Consider the following 19,131-nt stretch of genomic DNA (forward strand, 5'->3'; position numbering starts at 1 on the left):
TTCAATATTATAACTAGTCCAGAAAATATGTGATACTAAAATGTCCAGTAACCCAAAGAAACTTTACTTATTTATATGATTATAAAACTAAACTTTTAATACCACCAATCTTAAGATCTAGAGTAGACATGTCCTATAACTGTGTAATTGCTATGTAAAATTGATCAGATATTCAGCTTAAAGAATTAGCTCCCCGTTGAACCAGGTAAAATTCAGAAATCCCATGGCAATAGTTGAGTTTCTTTCATGCCTTTACTTCTATAATTATAAATTGAATCTCATGTACACCACAATGCTGTCATAAATAGCATATGTTACCGCTCCCCCCCCCTCCAGGCACCCCACCTTTCCCATCTATCCCACTACTGCCTCTTTCCTCCCTCTTCAGTTACTGGCTGTGTTTACATGCAGTCTTTGGAGTGAATTTTGAGTCATAACCTATTTTACCAAAAACATCAATTTTGAAGGTCCAGAACTGTGAACCTTCCTCTATAAAAATATACCAGCCCTTTCGAAACCTGCATTGTTTTGTTAGATTTACCCTCCAGTGTGGTGACAAGGGGATTTTAGTGCTCTCTGCTGAGACCCTCTATGGTGTACAGCTATTTTTTGTTCTTTCCATCTCAGAAGGTGGGACCATAGCTGGGCTGTTTGCCAGTAGTACATGTACAACCACATTCTTTACCTTACTTCTCTGCCCAATCAAAGCACATACTTCTCTCTGCTATGCCATGCCATAGTAGAGAAAATGCACTGGATTGAATAGGCTGCACTGAGCTGGGGGGTCATTTACACTGTACAGTACTAGACAGTTTTTGAAGGGAAAATGAGTTACTGATGCCCTTGATTTGCAAGGTGTTATGTGAACAGAAAGGAAAGAAACTTCAGCAGAATCAAAGCAAGGAAAGATTTACTGTAAGCCCTGAACTGCTGCTGAGAAAGATAGGGAAATATAGTGTAGAGGAGATCACACTGCAACACTGTGGACATACAGCAAATATGTATGCAAGGGACAGCATTCCTGAGCTTTTCGGATGGTGACATAAGATGAAAGCCTTTATTTAACTTCAACCCCTTAAGGACCAAGCCTATTTTCACCTTAAGGACAAGAGTGTTTTTTGCACATCTGACCACTGTCACTTTAAGCTTTAATAACTCTGGGATGCTTTTACCTTTCATTCTGATTCAGAGATAGTTTTTTTTTTGTTACATATTCTACTTTGTAGTGGTGGTAAAATGTTGTCGATACTTGCATCATTTTTAGTGAAATTGAAAATTTAGCATTTTTCTAACTTTGAAGCTCTCTGGTTGTAAGGGAGATAGACATTCCAAATAAACTATATTTCGCTTAACAAATACAATATGTCTACTTTATGTTTGCATCATAAAGTTTCCATGTTTTTACTTTTGGAAGACATCAGAGGGCTTCAAAATTCAGCAGCAATTTTCCAATTTTTCACAAAAGTTTCAAAACTGGAATTTTTCATGGACCACTTCAGGTTTGAAGTGGATTTGAAGGGCTTTCTTATTAGATATACCCCATAAATGACCCCATTATAAAAACTACACCCCTCAAAGTATTCAAAATGACATTCAGTAAGTGTGTAAACCCTTTAGGTGTTTCACAGGAATAGCAGCAAAGTGAAGGAAGCCCAAGCTTTCTCAAACTCTCTCCTATTCTCTTTTTACAGAGCACATGCTACCCCAAACACTACTTCCTATAATAAATCCTGATCTAGCTGTAATTCCCCTGACAACAGGCAGTAGACACCAAATTACAGATAAGTACAACACCTAGTGGGCAAGATTTTAAAGTGATATAAAAATATACACTATATAAAATGTATTATGAAATTCACCAGCACAGAATTTTGGTCTTCAAAACAATATAGTGTTAAAAGGTGGAGGTCCTCAATAGAGATGAGCGAATCGAAGCTGACGAACCTGAATTGGTTACGAATTTCATGAAATATTCGATTTGCAACGAATGCTAATATCGCCGCGATTCTATCGTGCAAATCGCTTCATTAAACTCAATTTTACGGCATTCCAGGCTCCAGGGCATCTAAAATGGCGTATCCACATGTCAGTACATGGGGCAAGGGACGCTGGCAAGGCGAGAAGGGAAGTAGGTGGTATGACCCTGAGTCACATGCAAGATGCAGCCTATCAGCAGCCAGTCACCCCTGTGATGTCACAGCCCTATATATTCGGCAGCCATATTGCGGCCAGCCACTTCATTCATAACACTGCAGAGAGATAGGAAGGACACCCTGTGTGTGTGTGTTACAGCAGAGAAAAGCGCATTTCAGCAGCGTTTAACATCCTCCTAGTCACATCAGCGTTCTTGTGGAAGGAGAGCAGTGTTTTTTTCACTGAAAAGGATTTTTACTGCAGCTGCAGGCATTAACCTCCCAGTCACTTTCTTCGGCATAGTAATACAGAGAGGGGCAGATAGCTGTGTGTTGCCTCATATATTTCAACAAGCTGCCTCAACTTCACAAACCTTAGCAGAGGAGGCAGGAATAATTTTTCAGCGCAATTCAGTGTCTTATACTAGTCTGTAGATGGTATAATAACCAGCAGTCCATTCTTAATAGTCTGTGACAGAGTGCAATTTTGTGTTTAGTACACAGCTATTTTGTGTTGCAGCACGGTTGTGTACTACTGGTGTTTTTTAAAAAAACATATACTTTTTTTTTTTTTTTTTTTTAAATAACTGTTTATTTAAATTTTTTTCCACAAAGATTTAGATACATGTTACATATAACATATAAAAAATGGTAAAAAGGAAAAAGAGGAAATATATAATTTTTAAGGGTACTGTAGCGCATTTTTCTGCCCTCATCAGTGCATACCACATACGTACATCTAAGTAGTGTACTATTTTGTACCTGTTAATGTAACGCCGAGCGCTCCGGGTCCCGCTCCTCCCCCGGAGCGCTCACAGCGTTCTGCTCTTGCTTGCAGCGCCCCGGTCAGACCCGCTGACCGGGAGCGCTGCTCTGTGTCTCTCGGCGGGGATGCGATCCCCGCGGTGGGACGTGCCTGCCCGCGGGTCGCATCCTGTGTCACTCACCTGCCCCGTCCTCCTGCTCAGTCCCGGCGCGTGCGGCCCCGCTCTCTAGGGCACGCGCCGGGTCTCTCAGATTTAAAGGGCCAGTGCACCATTAATTGGTGCCTGGCCCAATCAGTTCCAATCACTTCCTACTCTATAAAAACCCGCTTCCCCTTCCTGTCCTTGCCGGATCTTGTTGCCCTAGTGCCCTGAGAAAGTGTTCTGTGTGTTCCCAAGCCTGTGTATCCAGACCCTTGCTGTTGCCCCTGACTACGAACCTTTGCTGCCTGCCTTGACCTCTTGCTACGTCCGACCTTGCCTTCACCTTGTCCTTGTGTACTATGCCTATCTCAGCTGTTAGTGAGGTTGAGTCGCTATCGGGGGATACGACCTGGGAGTTACCGCCGCAGCAAGTCCATTGCGGCAGGCTCTGGTGAAAACCAGTAACTTCTTAGAACCGGTCCCCTGGTACGGCCCACGCCATCGCCTCACTAACACAGAGGATCCACTACCCGCTTCCAGTCTGGTTCCTGACAGTAGATCCGGCCATGGATCCCGCTGAGGTACCACTGCCAAGCCTCGCTGATCTCACCACCGTGATCGCACAGCAGTCCCAGCAGATCGCCCAACAAGGACAGCAGCTGTCACAGTTGACTGTTATGTTCCAGCAGCTTCTACCTCCACAGCAGCAACCATCTCCTCCGCCAGCTCCAGCATCTCCTCCACAGCGAGCTGCCGCCTCCATGTCCAGAGTCTGTCTGTCTCTACCTGACAAGTTTGATGGGGATTCTAAGCTCTGCCGTGGGTTCCTGACCCAGTGTTCGCTGCACCTGGAGATCATGTCGGACCACTTTCCCACGGAATGATCTAAGGTGGCATTCGTGGTCAGTCTGCTATCTGGAAAGGCCTTGTCTTGGGCCACACCACTTTGGGACCACAACGATCCTTCTACTGCTACCATCCAGTCCTTCTTCACAGAACTACGCAGTGTCTTTGAGGAACCGTGCCTCTTCCGCTGAAACAGCCCTGCTAAACCTCGTCCAAGGAGACTCTACAGTGGGCGAATATGCCGTACAGTTCCGTATTTTGGCCTCTGAGTTGGCCTGGAATAATGAGGCTCTCTGCGAGACCTTCAAGAAAGGTTTATCCAGCCACATCAAGGATTGTCTGGCCGCACGAGAGATACCTTCCTCCCTGTCTGATCTCATTCATTTGGCTACCCGCATTGATATGCGCTACATTGAACGACGCCAGGAGCTTCGCCAGGAAAAAGATCTTGTTCGCACCAGGCGTATTCCGCGCCTGGCTCCTCTCTTTCAGCATCCATTGCAACCTGTTACTGTGCCTTCCGCCGAGGAGGCCTTGCAAGTGGACCGGTCTCGCCTGACACAACAAGAGAGGACCCGCCGTAGGAACGAGAACTTGTGTTTATACTGTGCGAGCTCTGAGCATTTCTTAAAGGACTGTCCTCTTCGTCCTCCGCTTCAGGGAAACGCGCGCACCTAGTGAACGGGGGAGAGGCGTTACTAGGTGTGAATTCTTCCTCTCCACGTCTTACCATTCCTGTACGGATTTCCTTGCCCACTAAGTCTTCCTTCTCTGCTGAGGCCTTTCTGGACTCTGGTTCAGAAGGAAATTTCATTGAAGCCTCATTCATCAACATGTGCAATATTCCTGTTACCTGTCTCGTCAAACCTCTCTTCATAGCCTCGGTGAATAGAGAGACTGGTCTGCACCGTGCGTTATCGCACTGAATCCTGCTCGCTCATGAACATTGGAGTTCACCATTTTGAAAATATCGAATTTTTCTTATTGCCCAATTGTACTTCAGAAATTCTTCTTGGCTTGCCCTGGCTCCAGCACTATCCTCGACTGGGCCACTGGGGACGTTAAGAGTTGGGGACCTTCCTGCCACAAGCGATGTCTTAAGTTGGTTCCTGTCAATCAAGTCTCCATCACTCCTCCATTGCCTAGTCTTCCAAAGGCCTATCAGGACTATTTTTTTGGAAAAAGCAAGCAGAGGTCTTACCACCACATAGACCCTTTGACTGTCCTATCGACTTGCTCCCTGGTACCACTCCGCCCCGTGGAAGGATTTACCCACTCTCCGCTCCAGAAACGCAAGCCATGGCTGAATACATTCAGGAAAACCTAAAAAGAGGTTTTATTCGAAAATCTTCCTCTCCAGCCGGAGCTGGATTCTTCTTTATTTCCAAAAAAGACGGATCTCTATGCCCTTGTATAGACTACCGCGGTCTTAATAAAATCACAGTAAAGAATCGCTATCCTTTGCCTCTGATCTCCGAACTCTTTGACCGACCTCGTGGGGCAAAAATTTTCACCAAACTGGATCTAAGGGGCGCATATAACCTCATCCGTATTCGACAAGGTGATGAATGGAAAACCGCCTTCAATACTAGAGATGGTCACTTCGAGTACCTTGTCATGCCCTTTGGACTTTGCAACGCCCCTGCAGTGTTTCAGGACTTTGTTAATGAGATCTTTCGGGACATGCTGTATTCCTGTGTGGTAGTCTAGATGACATCCTCATTTCTTCCCCCAACCTAGAGGAACATCGCCTCCATGTCCATGTCCGTCAAGTGCTTCAGTGCCTACGCAAAAATCATCTTTATGCCAAGATTGAGAAATGTCTCTTTGAATGCCGCAGCCTACCCTTCCTGGGTTACATAGTGTTTGGCCAAGGCCTTCAAATGGACCCCGACAAGCTATCTGCGGTAATGGATTGGCCACGCCCCACAGGTCTACGAGCTATCCAACGATTTCTCGGATTTGCTAATTATTACCGACAATTCATTCCCCACTTCTCCACCATCGTTGCTCCTATTGTAGCATTAACCAAGAAGAATGCTAATCCGAAATCCTGGCCACCACAGGTGGAGGAAGCCTTTAATCATCTCAAAGCTGCCTTCGCCTCTGCACCAGTCTTGCCCAGGCCCGATCCTCTCAAACCTTTCTTCCTTGAGGTTGACGCCTCCTCAGTTGGAGCCGGAGCTGTTCTTCCACAAAAAAAGGCTAAAGGAAAAAATGTCACTTGCAGATTTTTCTCCAAAACTTTTTCCCCTCCTGAAAAAAAACTATTCCATAGGTGACCGTGAATTATTGGCCATCAAGTTGGCACTCGAAAAGTGGAGACATCTTCTGGAAGGGTCCCTTCATCCCATCATCATCTTCACGGACCACAAAAACTTGTCCTATCTCCAGTCCGCCCAGCGTTTAAATCCTCGCCAGGCTAGATGGTCATTGTTTTTTGCCCGTTTCAATTTTCAGATCCATTTTCGCCCTGCGGACAAGAATATCAGGGCAGATGCTCTATCACATTCCATCGATGTCTCAGAATCTGAAGCTTTTCCTCAACACATCATACCTCCAGAATGTCTGATCTCCTCTGCTCCTGCTCCTCTAGTGCCAATTCCTCCTGGAAAAACATATGTTCCTCCACATCTTCGCCTCCAAACTCTCAAATGGGGTCATTCCTCCCACCTGGCTGGTCATGCTGGAATCAAAAAGTCCATACAGTTAATTGCCAGACATTATTGGTAGTCCTCTCTGGAGAAAGATGTGACGGATTTTGTACAGGCCTGTATAGTGTGCGCACGTGACAAAACTCCACGCCAGAAGCCGGCTGGTCTTCTCCTTCCTCTGCCTGTGCCTGAACAACCATGGTCCCATGTAGGTATGGACTTTATCACTGACCTTCCTGTATCTCATGGCAACACTGTCATTTAGGTGGTCGTGGATCGTTTTTCCAAAATGGCTCATTTTGTCCCACTTCCAGGTCTTCCCTCTGCGCCTCAATTGGCTAAACAATTTTTTCTCCACATTTTTCTTCTCCACTGACTTCCCACGCATATTGTGTCTGATTGTGTTTGATTTCAATTTGTTTCAAAATTTTGGAGAGCACTTTGTAGTCAATTAAAAATCAAATTAAATTGCTTGCAGCGCGCCAGTCAGACCCGCTGACCGGGAGCGCTGCTCTGTGTCTCTTGGCGGGGATGCTATCCCCGCGGCGGGACGTGCCTGCCCGCGGGTCGCATCCTGTGTCACTCACCTGCCCCGTCCTCCTGCTCAGTCCCAGCGCACGCGGCCCCGCTCTCTAGGGCGCGCGCGCCCGGTCTCTCAGATTTAAAGGGCCAGTGCACCATTAATTGGTGCCTGGCAAAATCAGTTCCAATCACTCCCTACTCTATAAAAACCCGCTTCCCCTTCCTGTCCTTGCCGGATCTTGTTGCCCTAGTGCCCTGAGAAAGCGTTCTGTGTGTTCCCAAGCCTGTGTATCCAGACCCTTGCTGTTGCCCCTGACTACGAACCTTTGCCGCCTGCCTTGACCTCTTGCTACGTCTGACCTTGCCTTCCCCTTGTCCTTGTGTACTATGCCTATCTCAGCTGTTAGTGAGGTTGAGTCGCTATCGGGGGATACGACCTAGGAGTTACCGCCGCAGCAAGTAACTTCTTAGAATCGGTCCCCTGGTACGGCCCACGCCATCGCCTCACTAACACAGAGGATCCACTACCCGCTTCCAGTTCGGTTCCTGACAGTTAATCTGTCAAGGGCCTACATACTGTGAAAGGACAGCCAAAAGTAATCACCAGTTGGCTGGTGTTTTAAAAAAAATTACTGAGTTTTTACACTCATTGTAGCACATTTTTCTGCCCTCATAAGTGCATACCGCATATGTACATCTAAGTACTGTACTATTTTTTACCTGTTAATCTGTCAATGGCCTTCATACTGTGAAAGTCCAGGCAAAAGTACTCTTCGGCTGGTGTTGTACTCAGATACTTTTTTAAGTGTACTGAGGAGCATTTTTCTGCCCTCATCAGTGCATACCACATACCTACATCTAAGTAGTGCACTATTTTGTTCCTGTTAATCTGTCAAGGGCCTAGATACTGTGAAAGGACAGCCAAAAGTACACACCTGCTGCTGTTCTAGAAGAATACTGTTTTAAGCGTAGTGAAGCGTATTGTACTCCCCTCATATACGCACTAAGTATGTCAGGCAGGGAAGTGCCAGGATGTGCACAGAGGAGTGGCAGAGGCCTAAATCCTTCAGGAAGAGGTCGCAGCAGACTAGGGGTGAGTGGCAGCAGGAGTCGCAGCGAGAGGCCTGAGCTCCTGAGCTAGCGGTCGTGTCGCGACCAGCAACCCATCTTCCGTCGTCGATTGGTTAACACGGTCATCCACTTCATCCCAAGGGACATCTGACACCCCAGTCAACAGTCGGTGGGTTCCTCAGACACAACCCTCAGTTGGCATGGCCCGGGAGCAGTCCCTGTCCTCCCATTGCCTTTGTCCTATGCTGTTCCCTTTCCTAGAAAAGTATCTTATGCTGTGGGTTCAGCTCCACTATTCACTGAGGATGATCTAATAGAGGACAGTCAGCAGCTACTGCCCAGCCAAAAAGTGGAGGAGACATCCGCCGCTTCCTCTGCTAGGCGGCCAAGTAGTGATGCGGAGAGTGATATGGGAGGTGGTGTTGCCAGGGTTCAGGGTCCTGAAGCAGACACTGTTGATGAACCTGAGGAGGACATCAGTGACGTGCAGACACTTGTTGATGATGATGATGATGATGAAGCCGATCGCAATTGGGAGCCGGGTGCAGAAGGGGCTTCATCATCAGGAGAAGAGCGTTGCAGGTTTGCCCGTGAGGCAGCACCTGAGCCAGCAAGGCGGTAGCATTGTTGGCAGTCAGCATGGTGGTAGAAGTGGACATTCTGGAGCCGAGACGACGGCGGCAGTAGCAGTCAATTAGTGTGGACTGTTGGTGGGAAAATCAGCTACTCAGCAGTTTGGCAGTTTTTCATCAAGCATCCGGAGGAGGTTCACATAGCCACATGCAAGATATGTTGGCAGAAGGTGAAGCGTGGCCAGGGTCCCAATGTTGGCATACGGCCCTGCGACAACATGTGCTTTGCCACCATAAAGTGGCCTGGGAGAACCCTGGCTCCAATGTAGTGGTCCAGCATGCTGCATCACCCAGTGGCACGCCACTCCCTCTTTCAGCCAGCCAAGGCTCCACCACCACAGCCGAAGGTAGCTGTGTCATACCCTCCTTCTGTTGCTACAGATGCTCCTGCTTCTCTTACTTTTAGTCAGCCATTCCGCCAACAATCCATCCGTGAAGCCATGTCCAAGAGACAACAGTATGCGCCCACTCATCCAACACCATAGAAGCTGAATGTGCTCCTGTCTAAGTTGCTGGTGCGGCAGTCCCTCCCTTTTCAAGTGGTGGACTCTGCACCTTTCAGAGAACTGATGGCTTGTGTTGAGCCGAGGTGGAGAGTGCCAAGCCGTCATTTCTTTGCGAAGAAGGCAGTACCAGCCCTGCACAATTTTGTGCAAGAGAAGGTGGGCCAGTACTTGAGCCTGTCGGTGTGTACCAAAATGCACGGAAGCGCCGACATCTGGTGCTTTAACTACGGTCAGGGACAATACATGTCCTTTACGGCTCACTGGGTGAATGCGGTTCCTGCACAGCCACAACCCCAACTTGGACAGGTCACGCCGCTTCCTCCTCCACGCTGTCAGCCCGTTGGTCCTGTGACAGTGTGCGACTCCGCCTCCTCATCCTCCATCATGTCCTCAGCCTCCACTGCCCGGACAAGTCTCAGTTGCCCTTCAGCATACCATGTGTGCAGGGTACGGCAGTGTCACGCTGTTCTTCACATGGTTTGCCTTGGCGAAAAGAGTCACACAGGGGAGGAACTGCTAAAAGTCATTCGTAAAGAAATCGGAGCATGGCTTACTCCACGAAAACTGGAAATGAAAACCATGGTGACCGACTACGGTAAGAACATATTGTCAGGGCTGCGACAAGGAAGGGTGAGCCATGCACCCTGCATGGCACACATGTTAAATCTGGTTGTCAAGCAGCTCCTGAAGTGTTCCCCCATTTGCAAGACGTCCAAACAATGGGAAGAAAACTTTGCATGCACTTTAGCCACTTGTACACCGCAAAGCACACCTTCCTTCAGCTGCAGGGTCAGAATGGTATCCCCAAACATAGTCTGATTTGTGACGTTGCCACACGTTGGAATTCCACGCTCCATATGTTTGACCAACTGTATGAACAGAGAAAATCCATCACTGATTTCTTGATGATCCAAACGGATAGGGGTACTCTCCTGTGTAACTTCAATGTGAACCAGTGGCAGCTCATACGTAACACCTGCCGTTTGCTCAGGCCCTTTGAGGAAGCCACATTATACGTAAGTCACCAGGATTATGGGATGAACGACGTCATTCCACTACTTCATTTCCTACAACAAGCTTCTGCTAACTCCAGGCTGTGTCATTCAGCCAACATATGGTTTACTGATGCTGCTGGACCTGGGTCTGGGAACTTTTTTTTTTTTTGTTATGGTAGCACTAGCTACCCAAAATCTTCGGTGTAAATTAAAAATGTTGTCTTTTTTTTCTTAGGGATTGTAAAGCCCTTGTGTATACTCATGCTGTTGCCAATTCCTGGCTGTGCCATTCCAACACTATATGCTCTCCTCATGGTTCAGCCAACTCCAGGCTGTGTCATTCAGGCAATATATGGTTTACTGATGCGGCTGGGCCTGGCTCTGGAAATAAAAATGTTGTTATGGTAGCACTCGCTACCCAAAATCTTCGGTTTACATTTCAGAACTCATTTTATAATCTTAGGGATTGTGAAGGCCTAATGTCTACTCATGCTGCTGCCAACTCCTGGCTGTGCGATTTAGCCATTATAGGGTCTTCTCATGCTGCCAACACCTCCACACTGTGTCATACAGCCACTATATGGTCTCCTCATGCTGCCAACACCTCCACACTGTGTCATTCTGCCACTATATGATCTCCTCATGCTGCCAACACCTCCACGCTGTGTCACTCAGCCAGTATATGGTCTCCTCAGGCTGCCAACACCTCCACGCTTTGTCATTCAGACACTATATGGTCTCCTCTTGCTGCCAACACCTTCACGCTTTGTCATTCAGCCACTATATGGTCTCCTCATGCAGTCAACACCTGCACGCTGTGTCATTCAGCCACTATATGGTCTCCTCATGCAGGCAACACCTCCACGCTGTGTCATACAGCCACTATATGGTCTCCTCATGCTGCCAACACCTCCACACTGTGTCATTCTGCCACTATATGATCTCCTCATGCTGCCAACACCTCCACGCTGTGTCACTCAGCCAGTATATGGTCTCCTCAGGCTGCCAACACCTCCACGCTTTGTCATTCAGACACTATATGGTCTCCTCTTGCTGCCAACACCTTCACGCTTTGTCATTCAGCCACTATATGGTCTCCTCATGCTGCCAAAACCTCCACACTGTGTCATTCAGCCACTATATGGTCTCATCATGCTGCCAACACCTCCACGCTGTGTCATTCAGTCACTATATGGTCTCCTCATACTGATGCCACCTCCAGGTTCTGTCATTGTGCTGCTCTGCGGCACATAACATATTTTTTATCATTATTTTCTTACCATAAACTTTGTCATCATCTGTTTTGTCTCCAATGATATTGTCTCTTAACTCCTGCAGCTTTTTCTATATGGGCACAAAATGACATCATTTGTAATGTTAGGTCATTTTGATATGTTTACAAGATTTATCAGTACATACAATGTAACAGTCAATAGACAGAACAATGTGCTGACTAACTTCTTGTTTACCTGCTGAAGAAGATCTAGTGCACTCTTTTCATTCTTCCACTGTTGGAATTTTTGGAGAGCTTCATCCATAGTAATAATCCCCATTTTCACCTTTTCCTGGAGCAATATGAGCTCATCCTGCCCAGAGAGTGCATACTGCTGAGCTGGAACTTGGGGTTCTTGTTTAGCCAAGTGCATTCTGTCTGGAATTCGTAAAATTATAGGTAAATTAATATACAATGTTTTTAATATAGATAGTGATAAATACAAAGGGGGGGGTATCAAAACCTGTGTAGAGGAAGAGTGGTGCAGTTGCCCATAGCAACCAATCAGATCACTTATATCATTTTTCACAGGCCTCTTTAAAAATGAAAGAAGTGAGCTGATTGGTTGCTATGGGCAACTGCACCACTCTTCCTCTACACAGGTTTTGATAAATTATCCCCATAGCGTCATTCCAAACTATTTAGGAAATATGTAACCACGCACTTACAAATCTAAAACACACAACTTGTGCCAGAGATAATATTGACTTTTGGTTGGTCCCATTTCCTAAAGATGTAGACTATTTTAACCTTTTCCCTGGCTGGTTATTATAACCAAAACAATATAACAAAAAAAAAAAAAAAAAAAAAAAGCAACATGGTATCCAACAAAATAAATACTAATAAATAATCTTCTTTAAAACATGCTAAAGGAAAACTCAAAAAAATAGAATTTTATTAAGACACTTAGTATGTGTACAATACAAAAATGGACACCACAGGAAAATACATCACTTAGGAAAAATAAATATGCCTTGGTATACCTATGTATCTGTATCTGTGATAGTACAATAGTAAGGAAAATAACCTTCAATTCATATTAGAATATAGCCTACCTAAGTAAATATATATGTGTTTGTGTGTGTGTATATATATATATATATATATAGATATATATATATATATACTTGTACATACATAAAATATGTTACAAAAAAAATTGCCATTTAGTGAGACAATGTTCTATGCAGCTTTTGTGTTTTGTTTTGTATAGTTATTGCCTGGCTTGCAGATATTTCCATTTATATCTGTGGATCACATGTTCATTTACTTGCTGTATATTAGTGATGAGCGGCATTGCCCATATTAGAATTCGCGATATTTAGCAAATATTTAGTTGAATATTTGTCCTATATTCACGAATTTCACATATTCGTTATATTCGCATATGTGAATATTCGCATATGCGAATATTCGCGTATTTGAGGAAGAAGACAGTGAGGGGGAGGGCTACTTTACTATTGGTTGCTAGGGATGTTGTTGATAACCTCTGACAAGTGTATTTGTCCACAAGTGAAAAGAAGGAATATGCAAATATTCACATATGCGAATATGCGTACATGCGAATATGGGAATATTCACATATGCAAATATGCACAAATGCGCATATGTGGGAAAAAGCAGAGAAATGATAAGGAAAGAAAGGGGGGGAATGAAGTTGCATAGCTGGGAAACAAGGGGGAAAATGAGGTGACACAGGGAGTGATCACAGTGGCGTTGCTAGGGTTGGTGTCACCCGGTGCGGTAGAAAATGGTGTCACCCCCATACCTACCCCCTCAGTAAGTTTTTAGCCTGTTGTGACAGACACCACTGTTGTAGCGCATTGTGAGAAATTCCAGTATAATAATCAGATATACCAGTTTCCACAGAATAGGAAAGTGTTAAAGAAGTTTTCACCATTTTAATATACAGCTCCCAGAATTACTTAAAGGGGTACTCCACTGGAAAACATTTACTTTTATATCAACTGGTGCCAGAAAGTTAAACAGATTTTTAAATTACTTCTATTTAAAATCTTAATACTTACAGTACTTATCAGCTGGTGTATGCTCCACAGGAAGTTGTGTAGTTCTTTCCAGTCTGACCACAGTGCTATTTGCTGACACCTCTGTCCATGTCAGGAACTGTCCAGAGCAGGAGAGGTTTGCTATGGGGATTTGCTCCTACTATGGACAGTTCTTGACATGGACAGAGGTGTCAGCACAGAGCACTGTGGTCAGACAGAAAATAAATTAAAAAGGAAAATAACTTCCTGTGAATCGCTTATACAGCAGCTAATAAGTACTGGAAGGATTAAGATTTTTAAATAGAAGTAATTTACAAATCTGTTTAACTTTGTAGCACCAGCTGATTAAAAAAAATGTTTTCCAGTAGAGTACCCCTTTGGGCAGTGGTGAGGTTATGCTGGGAGTTGTAGTTTCACTGACCTAACTGTAGAAATGACAAGTGACTACAGCTCTGATGTAGAGAGGAGAATGTACAATGATATCAGTGACTACAGGTGACATCTTCTCTATAGTGAGGAGAATACACAATGATATCTGACTACAGGGGACGTCTTCTCTATAGTGAGGAGAATACACAATGACATCAGTGACTACAGGGGACGTCTTCTCTATAGTGAGGAGAATACACAATGACATCAGTGACTACAGGTGACGTCTTCTCTATAGTGAGGAGAATACACAATGGTATCAGTGACTACAGGTGACGTCTTCTCTATAGTGAGGAGAATGTACAATGATATCAGTGACTACAGGTGACATCTTCTCTATAGTGAGGAGAATACACAATGATATCAGTGACTACAGGTGACGTCTTCTCTATAGTGAGGAGAATACAGAATGATATCAGTGACTACAGGTGATGTCTTCTCTATAGTGAGGAGAATACACAATGATATCAGTGACTACAGGTGACGTCTTCTCTATAGTGAGGAGAATACAGAATGATATCAGTGACTACAGGTGATGTCTTCTCTATAGTGAGGAGAATACACAATGATATCAGTGACTACAGGTGACGTCTTCTCTATAGTCTTTCCTTATCTAATTCAGATGGTACATACCGCCAGGACTTGATCCAGCTAAAACTTCTCTCTGCAGAATGTGATGCCCAGACGTCTCCTCACTATGTCAGCGCATTCTCATCCTCTATATGAAAACAATTATTATTATAAACCTGCCAGACACTGTATCCTCTAAATATAATACTACTATACACTATACTATTTGATTATAAACCTTCCATACACCATACCCACTGAATATAATACTACCACACACTGTACATTCTGAATATAATACCAACACATACTGTACCCTCTGAATATAAATCTGCCACATACTGTACCCCTGAATATAATACCGCCACACACTGTACCCACTGAATATAATACTAACACATACTGTACCCTCTGAATATAATACTACCACAAACTGCGCCCTCTGAATATAAATCTGCTACATACTGTACCCTCTGAATATAAATCTGCCACATACTGTACCCTCTGAATATAAATCTGCCACATACTGTACCCTCTGAATATAAATCTGCCACATACTGTACCCTCTGAATATAAATCTGCCACATACTGTACCCGTGAATATAAATCTGCCACATACTGTACCCGTGAATATAAATCTGCCACTTACTGTACCCCTGAATATAATACCGCCACATACTGTACCCTCTGAATATAATACTACCACCCACTGCGCCCTCTGAATATAATACTTAGAGATGAGCAAACTACAGTAAATTCAACTCGTCACAAACTTCTCTGCTCGGCAGTTGATAACTTTTCCTGCATAAATTAGGTGCTCCCGTGGGCTGGAAAAGGTGGATACAGTCCTAGGAGACTCTTTCCTAGGATTGTATCCACCTTTTCCAGCCCACCGGAGCACCTGAAGGCTGAACTAATTTACGCAGAATAAGTCATCAACTGCCGAGCCGAGAAGTTTGTGATGAATCGAATTTACTGTAAGTTCGCTCATCTCTAATAATACTACCACAAACTGCGCCCTCTGAATATAATACTACCACAAACTGCGCCCTCTGAATATAACGTTGCCATACAGTGCACCCTCTGAATATAATACCACAACCGCAGTAACACCCCTCAACATCCGTTAGCTGATGCTATTACGACGGGAGGGGGGTATTGGTGGTGTTGCTAGTGGATGATGGGGGTGCTACTACTCGGGGGGTGTTGCCGGAGGATGATGAGGGTGCTACTCTGGCCATCCCCCCTGGCAGTATCATCCCCATCATCCATCCGCAGGATCATCCTCCTGGCAGGAGCACCGCCATCATCCACCATCAGGATCTGCTGATGGAGGTGCTGCTGGGGGGGGGGGGGGTGTTTCTGGTGGATGATGAGGGTGCTACTGCCAGGGGGGGGAGCATTAGGTAGGCATCAGTTCCCCCGCATTAGGTAGGTCGCAGTTTCCCCACATTAGGTAGCATCTATTCCCCACATTAGGCAGCATAGATTCCCACATTTGGTACCAGTTCCCCCACATTAGGTAGGTACCAGTTACCCCACATTAGGTAGCAATTTCCCCACATTAGGTAGCACAGATTCCCCACATTAGGTAGCAATTTCCCCACATTAGGTAGCACAGATTCCCCACATAAGGTAGCATAGACTCCCCACATAAGGTAGCATAGACTCCCCACACTTGGTAGTAGTTTCCCCACATTAGGCCGCAGGTTCCCTTGCAGGTTCCCCACAATGGGTCAAAGTCTCCCCACAATAGATTGCTGGTTATACCACCACCACCACCACCCCACACACACACACACACACAAAAAAAACACATACAACACAGAGAGAGAGACACACACAAACACACACAGTCAGAGAGACACACACACTCACAGACACACACATACACAGTCACACACACACACAGTCACACAGTCACACACACACAGAGTCTCATACACACACACAGTCACATACACAAACATAGATAGAGACAGACACACACACTCACCCATCCAGCGCAGCGCTCCTTCTCACCGGGCGCCGTGCGAGTGACGTAACTGACGTCCTCCTGCGCGGCCATGCGGTGTGGGAGCGGAGGCCGGGCACAATGCTGGTGAAGGTGAGGGGGGGGTGTGATGATGGACGGGCGCACAGTGCAGGAGAAAGAGGGGGGTTGCTGACGGACGGGCGCACCGCACACACAGCGCGGGGGGGGGGGGGGGGGGGGTGCTGACGGATGGGAGGCCGGTCAGGCACAGATGGGGGGGTGGGTGTTGCGGAGCGTCTTGGTGTCACCCCATTAGGTTGGTGTCACCCGGTGCGGGCCGCACCCCCCGCACCCGGGTCGCAACGCCACTGAGTGATCAAGGGGGGGAATGGAATGGCATTGAGGGTGATGAAGTAGCAGTGTTGGCAGCATGAGGAGACCATATAGTGGCTGAATGACACAACGTGAAGATGTTGGCAGCATGAGGAGACCATATAGTAGAGTAGACACTAGGGCTTCACAATCCCTAAGATTAAAATATGAATTTTGAAATAAATTTTTTTTAATTGAAGATTTATGGTAGCTAGTGCTACCATAAAAAATATGTTTATTCCCAGACCCAGGCCCAGCAGCATCAGTAAACCATATATTGCCTGAATGACACAGCCTGAAGTTGGCTGAAGCATGAGGAGATCATATAGTGTCTGAATGGTACAGCCTGGAGTTGGCAGCAGCATGAGTAGACACTAGGGCTTTACAATCCCTAAGATTAAAAGATGCGTTCTGAAATTTAAACTGAAGATTTTGGGTAGCTAGTGCTACCATAACAACATTTTTATTCCCAGACCCAGGCCCAGCAGCATCAGTAAACCATATATTGCCTGAATGACACAGCCTGGAGTTGGCTAAAGCATGAGGAGACCATATAGGGTTTGAATGGCACAGCCTGGAGTTGCCAGCAGCATGAGGAGACCATTAAAAAGTAAGATTTTGAAATTGAAATTAAGGATTTTGAAATTGAAACTTCACTACTCTGCCTGACATACTTATTAAGCATATGAGGGGAGTACAAAATGCTTCACTTCGCTTAAAACAGTACGCAGGTGTGTACTATTGGCTGTCCTTTCACAGTGTATAGACCCATGACAGATTAACAAGTACAAAACAGTACACTACTTAGATACACTTATGCAGTATGCACTGATAAGGGCAGAAAAATGCGCTACAGTATGCCTAAAAACTCTGTATTTTTGTAAAACACCAGCCGGTGATTACGCTTGTCTGTCCTTTCACAGTATGTAGGCCCTTGACAGATTAACAGGTACAAAATAGTACACTATTTAGATGTACGTATGTGGTATACACTGATGAAGGCAGAAAAATGCGCTACAGTACCCTTAAAAAAAGTATTTTTGTAAAACACCAGCAGTACACAACAGTGCTGCAGCCAAAAAAAAAAGCTGTGTACTAAACAAAATTGCACTCTGTCAAAGACTATTAGGAATGGACTGCTGAGTATTATACTGTCTACAGACTAGTATAACCAGCAGTTGATATTTTGTGGAACGAAGACACTGAATTGCGCTGAAAAATTATTTCTGCCTCCTCTGCTAAGGTTTATGAAGTTGAGGCAGCTTGTTGAAATGTATGAGGCATCACACAGCTATCTGCCCCTCTCTGTAATACTATGCCGAAGAAAGTGACTGAGAGGTTAATGACTGCAACTGCAGTAAAAATCCTTTTCAGTGAAAAAAAACACTGCTCTCTGTCCACCAGAACGCTGATGTGACTAGAATGTGAAACGCTGCTGGAATGAGATTTTCTGTGTATACAGTGTAATGAATGATATGACGAGCCGCAAAATGGCTGCCGAAAATATAGGGTGGTGACATCACAGGGGTGACTGACTGCTGATAGGCTGTATCCTGCATGTGATTAAGGGTCATCTGACTTACTTCCCTTCCCGCCTTGCCTTCCCAGCGTTTCTTGCCTAATGTACTGACATGTGGATCCACCATTTTAGATGCCCTGGAGCCTGCACCGCAGTAAATGGAGTTTAAGCGATTTGCGCGATAGAATCACGGCGATATTCCCATTCATTGCAAATCAAATATTTCCTGAAATTCCTTACAAATTTGGGTTTGTCAGCTTCGATTCACTCATCTCTAATACTGGCATAAAGTAAGCTAGTCAAGAGATGGTGTGAGGAAGAGAAATGTGTCTAACATATCTAGCAAGATGGCACCGAACTGACCACACAACGTGTCACTGATAAATCTGGGGCAGTTTCGGGCTGATAGGCATTATGCTTTCTACATTTAGGGTAATGTTAATATATTTTAGAACAAAATCATTGGAGGCGATTCCAAAGTCCAAAATTGTGTATTTTTGGTCACTTTGTATTCCTCAAGTAAATGTATAAAAAGCAATCAAAAAGTTCCATCAAAACAAAAATGGTACTGATAAAAACTTAAGATCAAGGCGCAAAAAATGAGTCCTCATACATCCCTGTATATGGAAAAATAAAAAAGTTATAGGGGTCAGAAGATGACAATTTTTGGTGCATGTAGTTATACTCTTTTTAAAGTAGTAAAATAAAATAAAACCTATAT

The 19,131-nt window shown here is 45.1% G+C and overlaps 1 protein-coding gene across 2 annotated transcripts in view; it reads right to left on the reverse strand.

Annotated features, from left to right (window-relative positions):
- Positions 1–19,131, reverse strand: part of BANK1 (B cell scaffold protein with ankyrin repeats 1) — a 472,180-nt gene that overhangs the window by 55,407 nt on the left and 397,642 nt on the right. For both annotated transcript variants that reach the window (XM_056566500.1, XM_056566509.1), the window contains exons 15-16: positions 11,736–11,917; positions 11,547–11,610 (exon numbers count right to left, since the gene is read on the reverse strand). In XM_056566500.1, the coding sequence (XP_056422475.1) occupies positions 11,547–11,610; positions 11,736–11,917 (246 nt within the window). The remainder of the gene's footprint in view (positions 1–11,546; positions 11,611–11,735; positions 11,918–19,131) is intronic.

The sequence above is a fragment of the Hyla sarda genome, chromosome 1 (assembly GCF_029499605.1).
Source record: "Hyla sarda isolate aHylSar1 chromosome 1, aHylSar1.hap1, whole genome shotgun sequence".
Classification (NCBI taxonomy): domain Eukaryota; kingdom Metazoa; phylum Chordata; class Amphibia; order Anura; family Hylidae; genus Hyla; species Hyla sarda.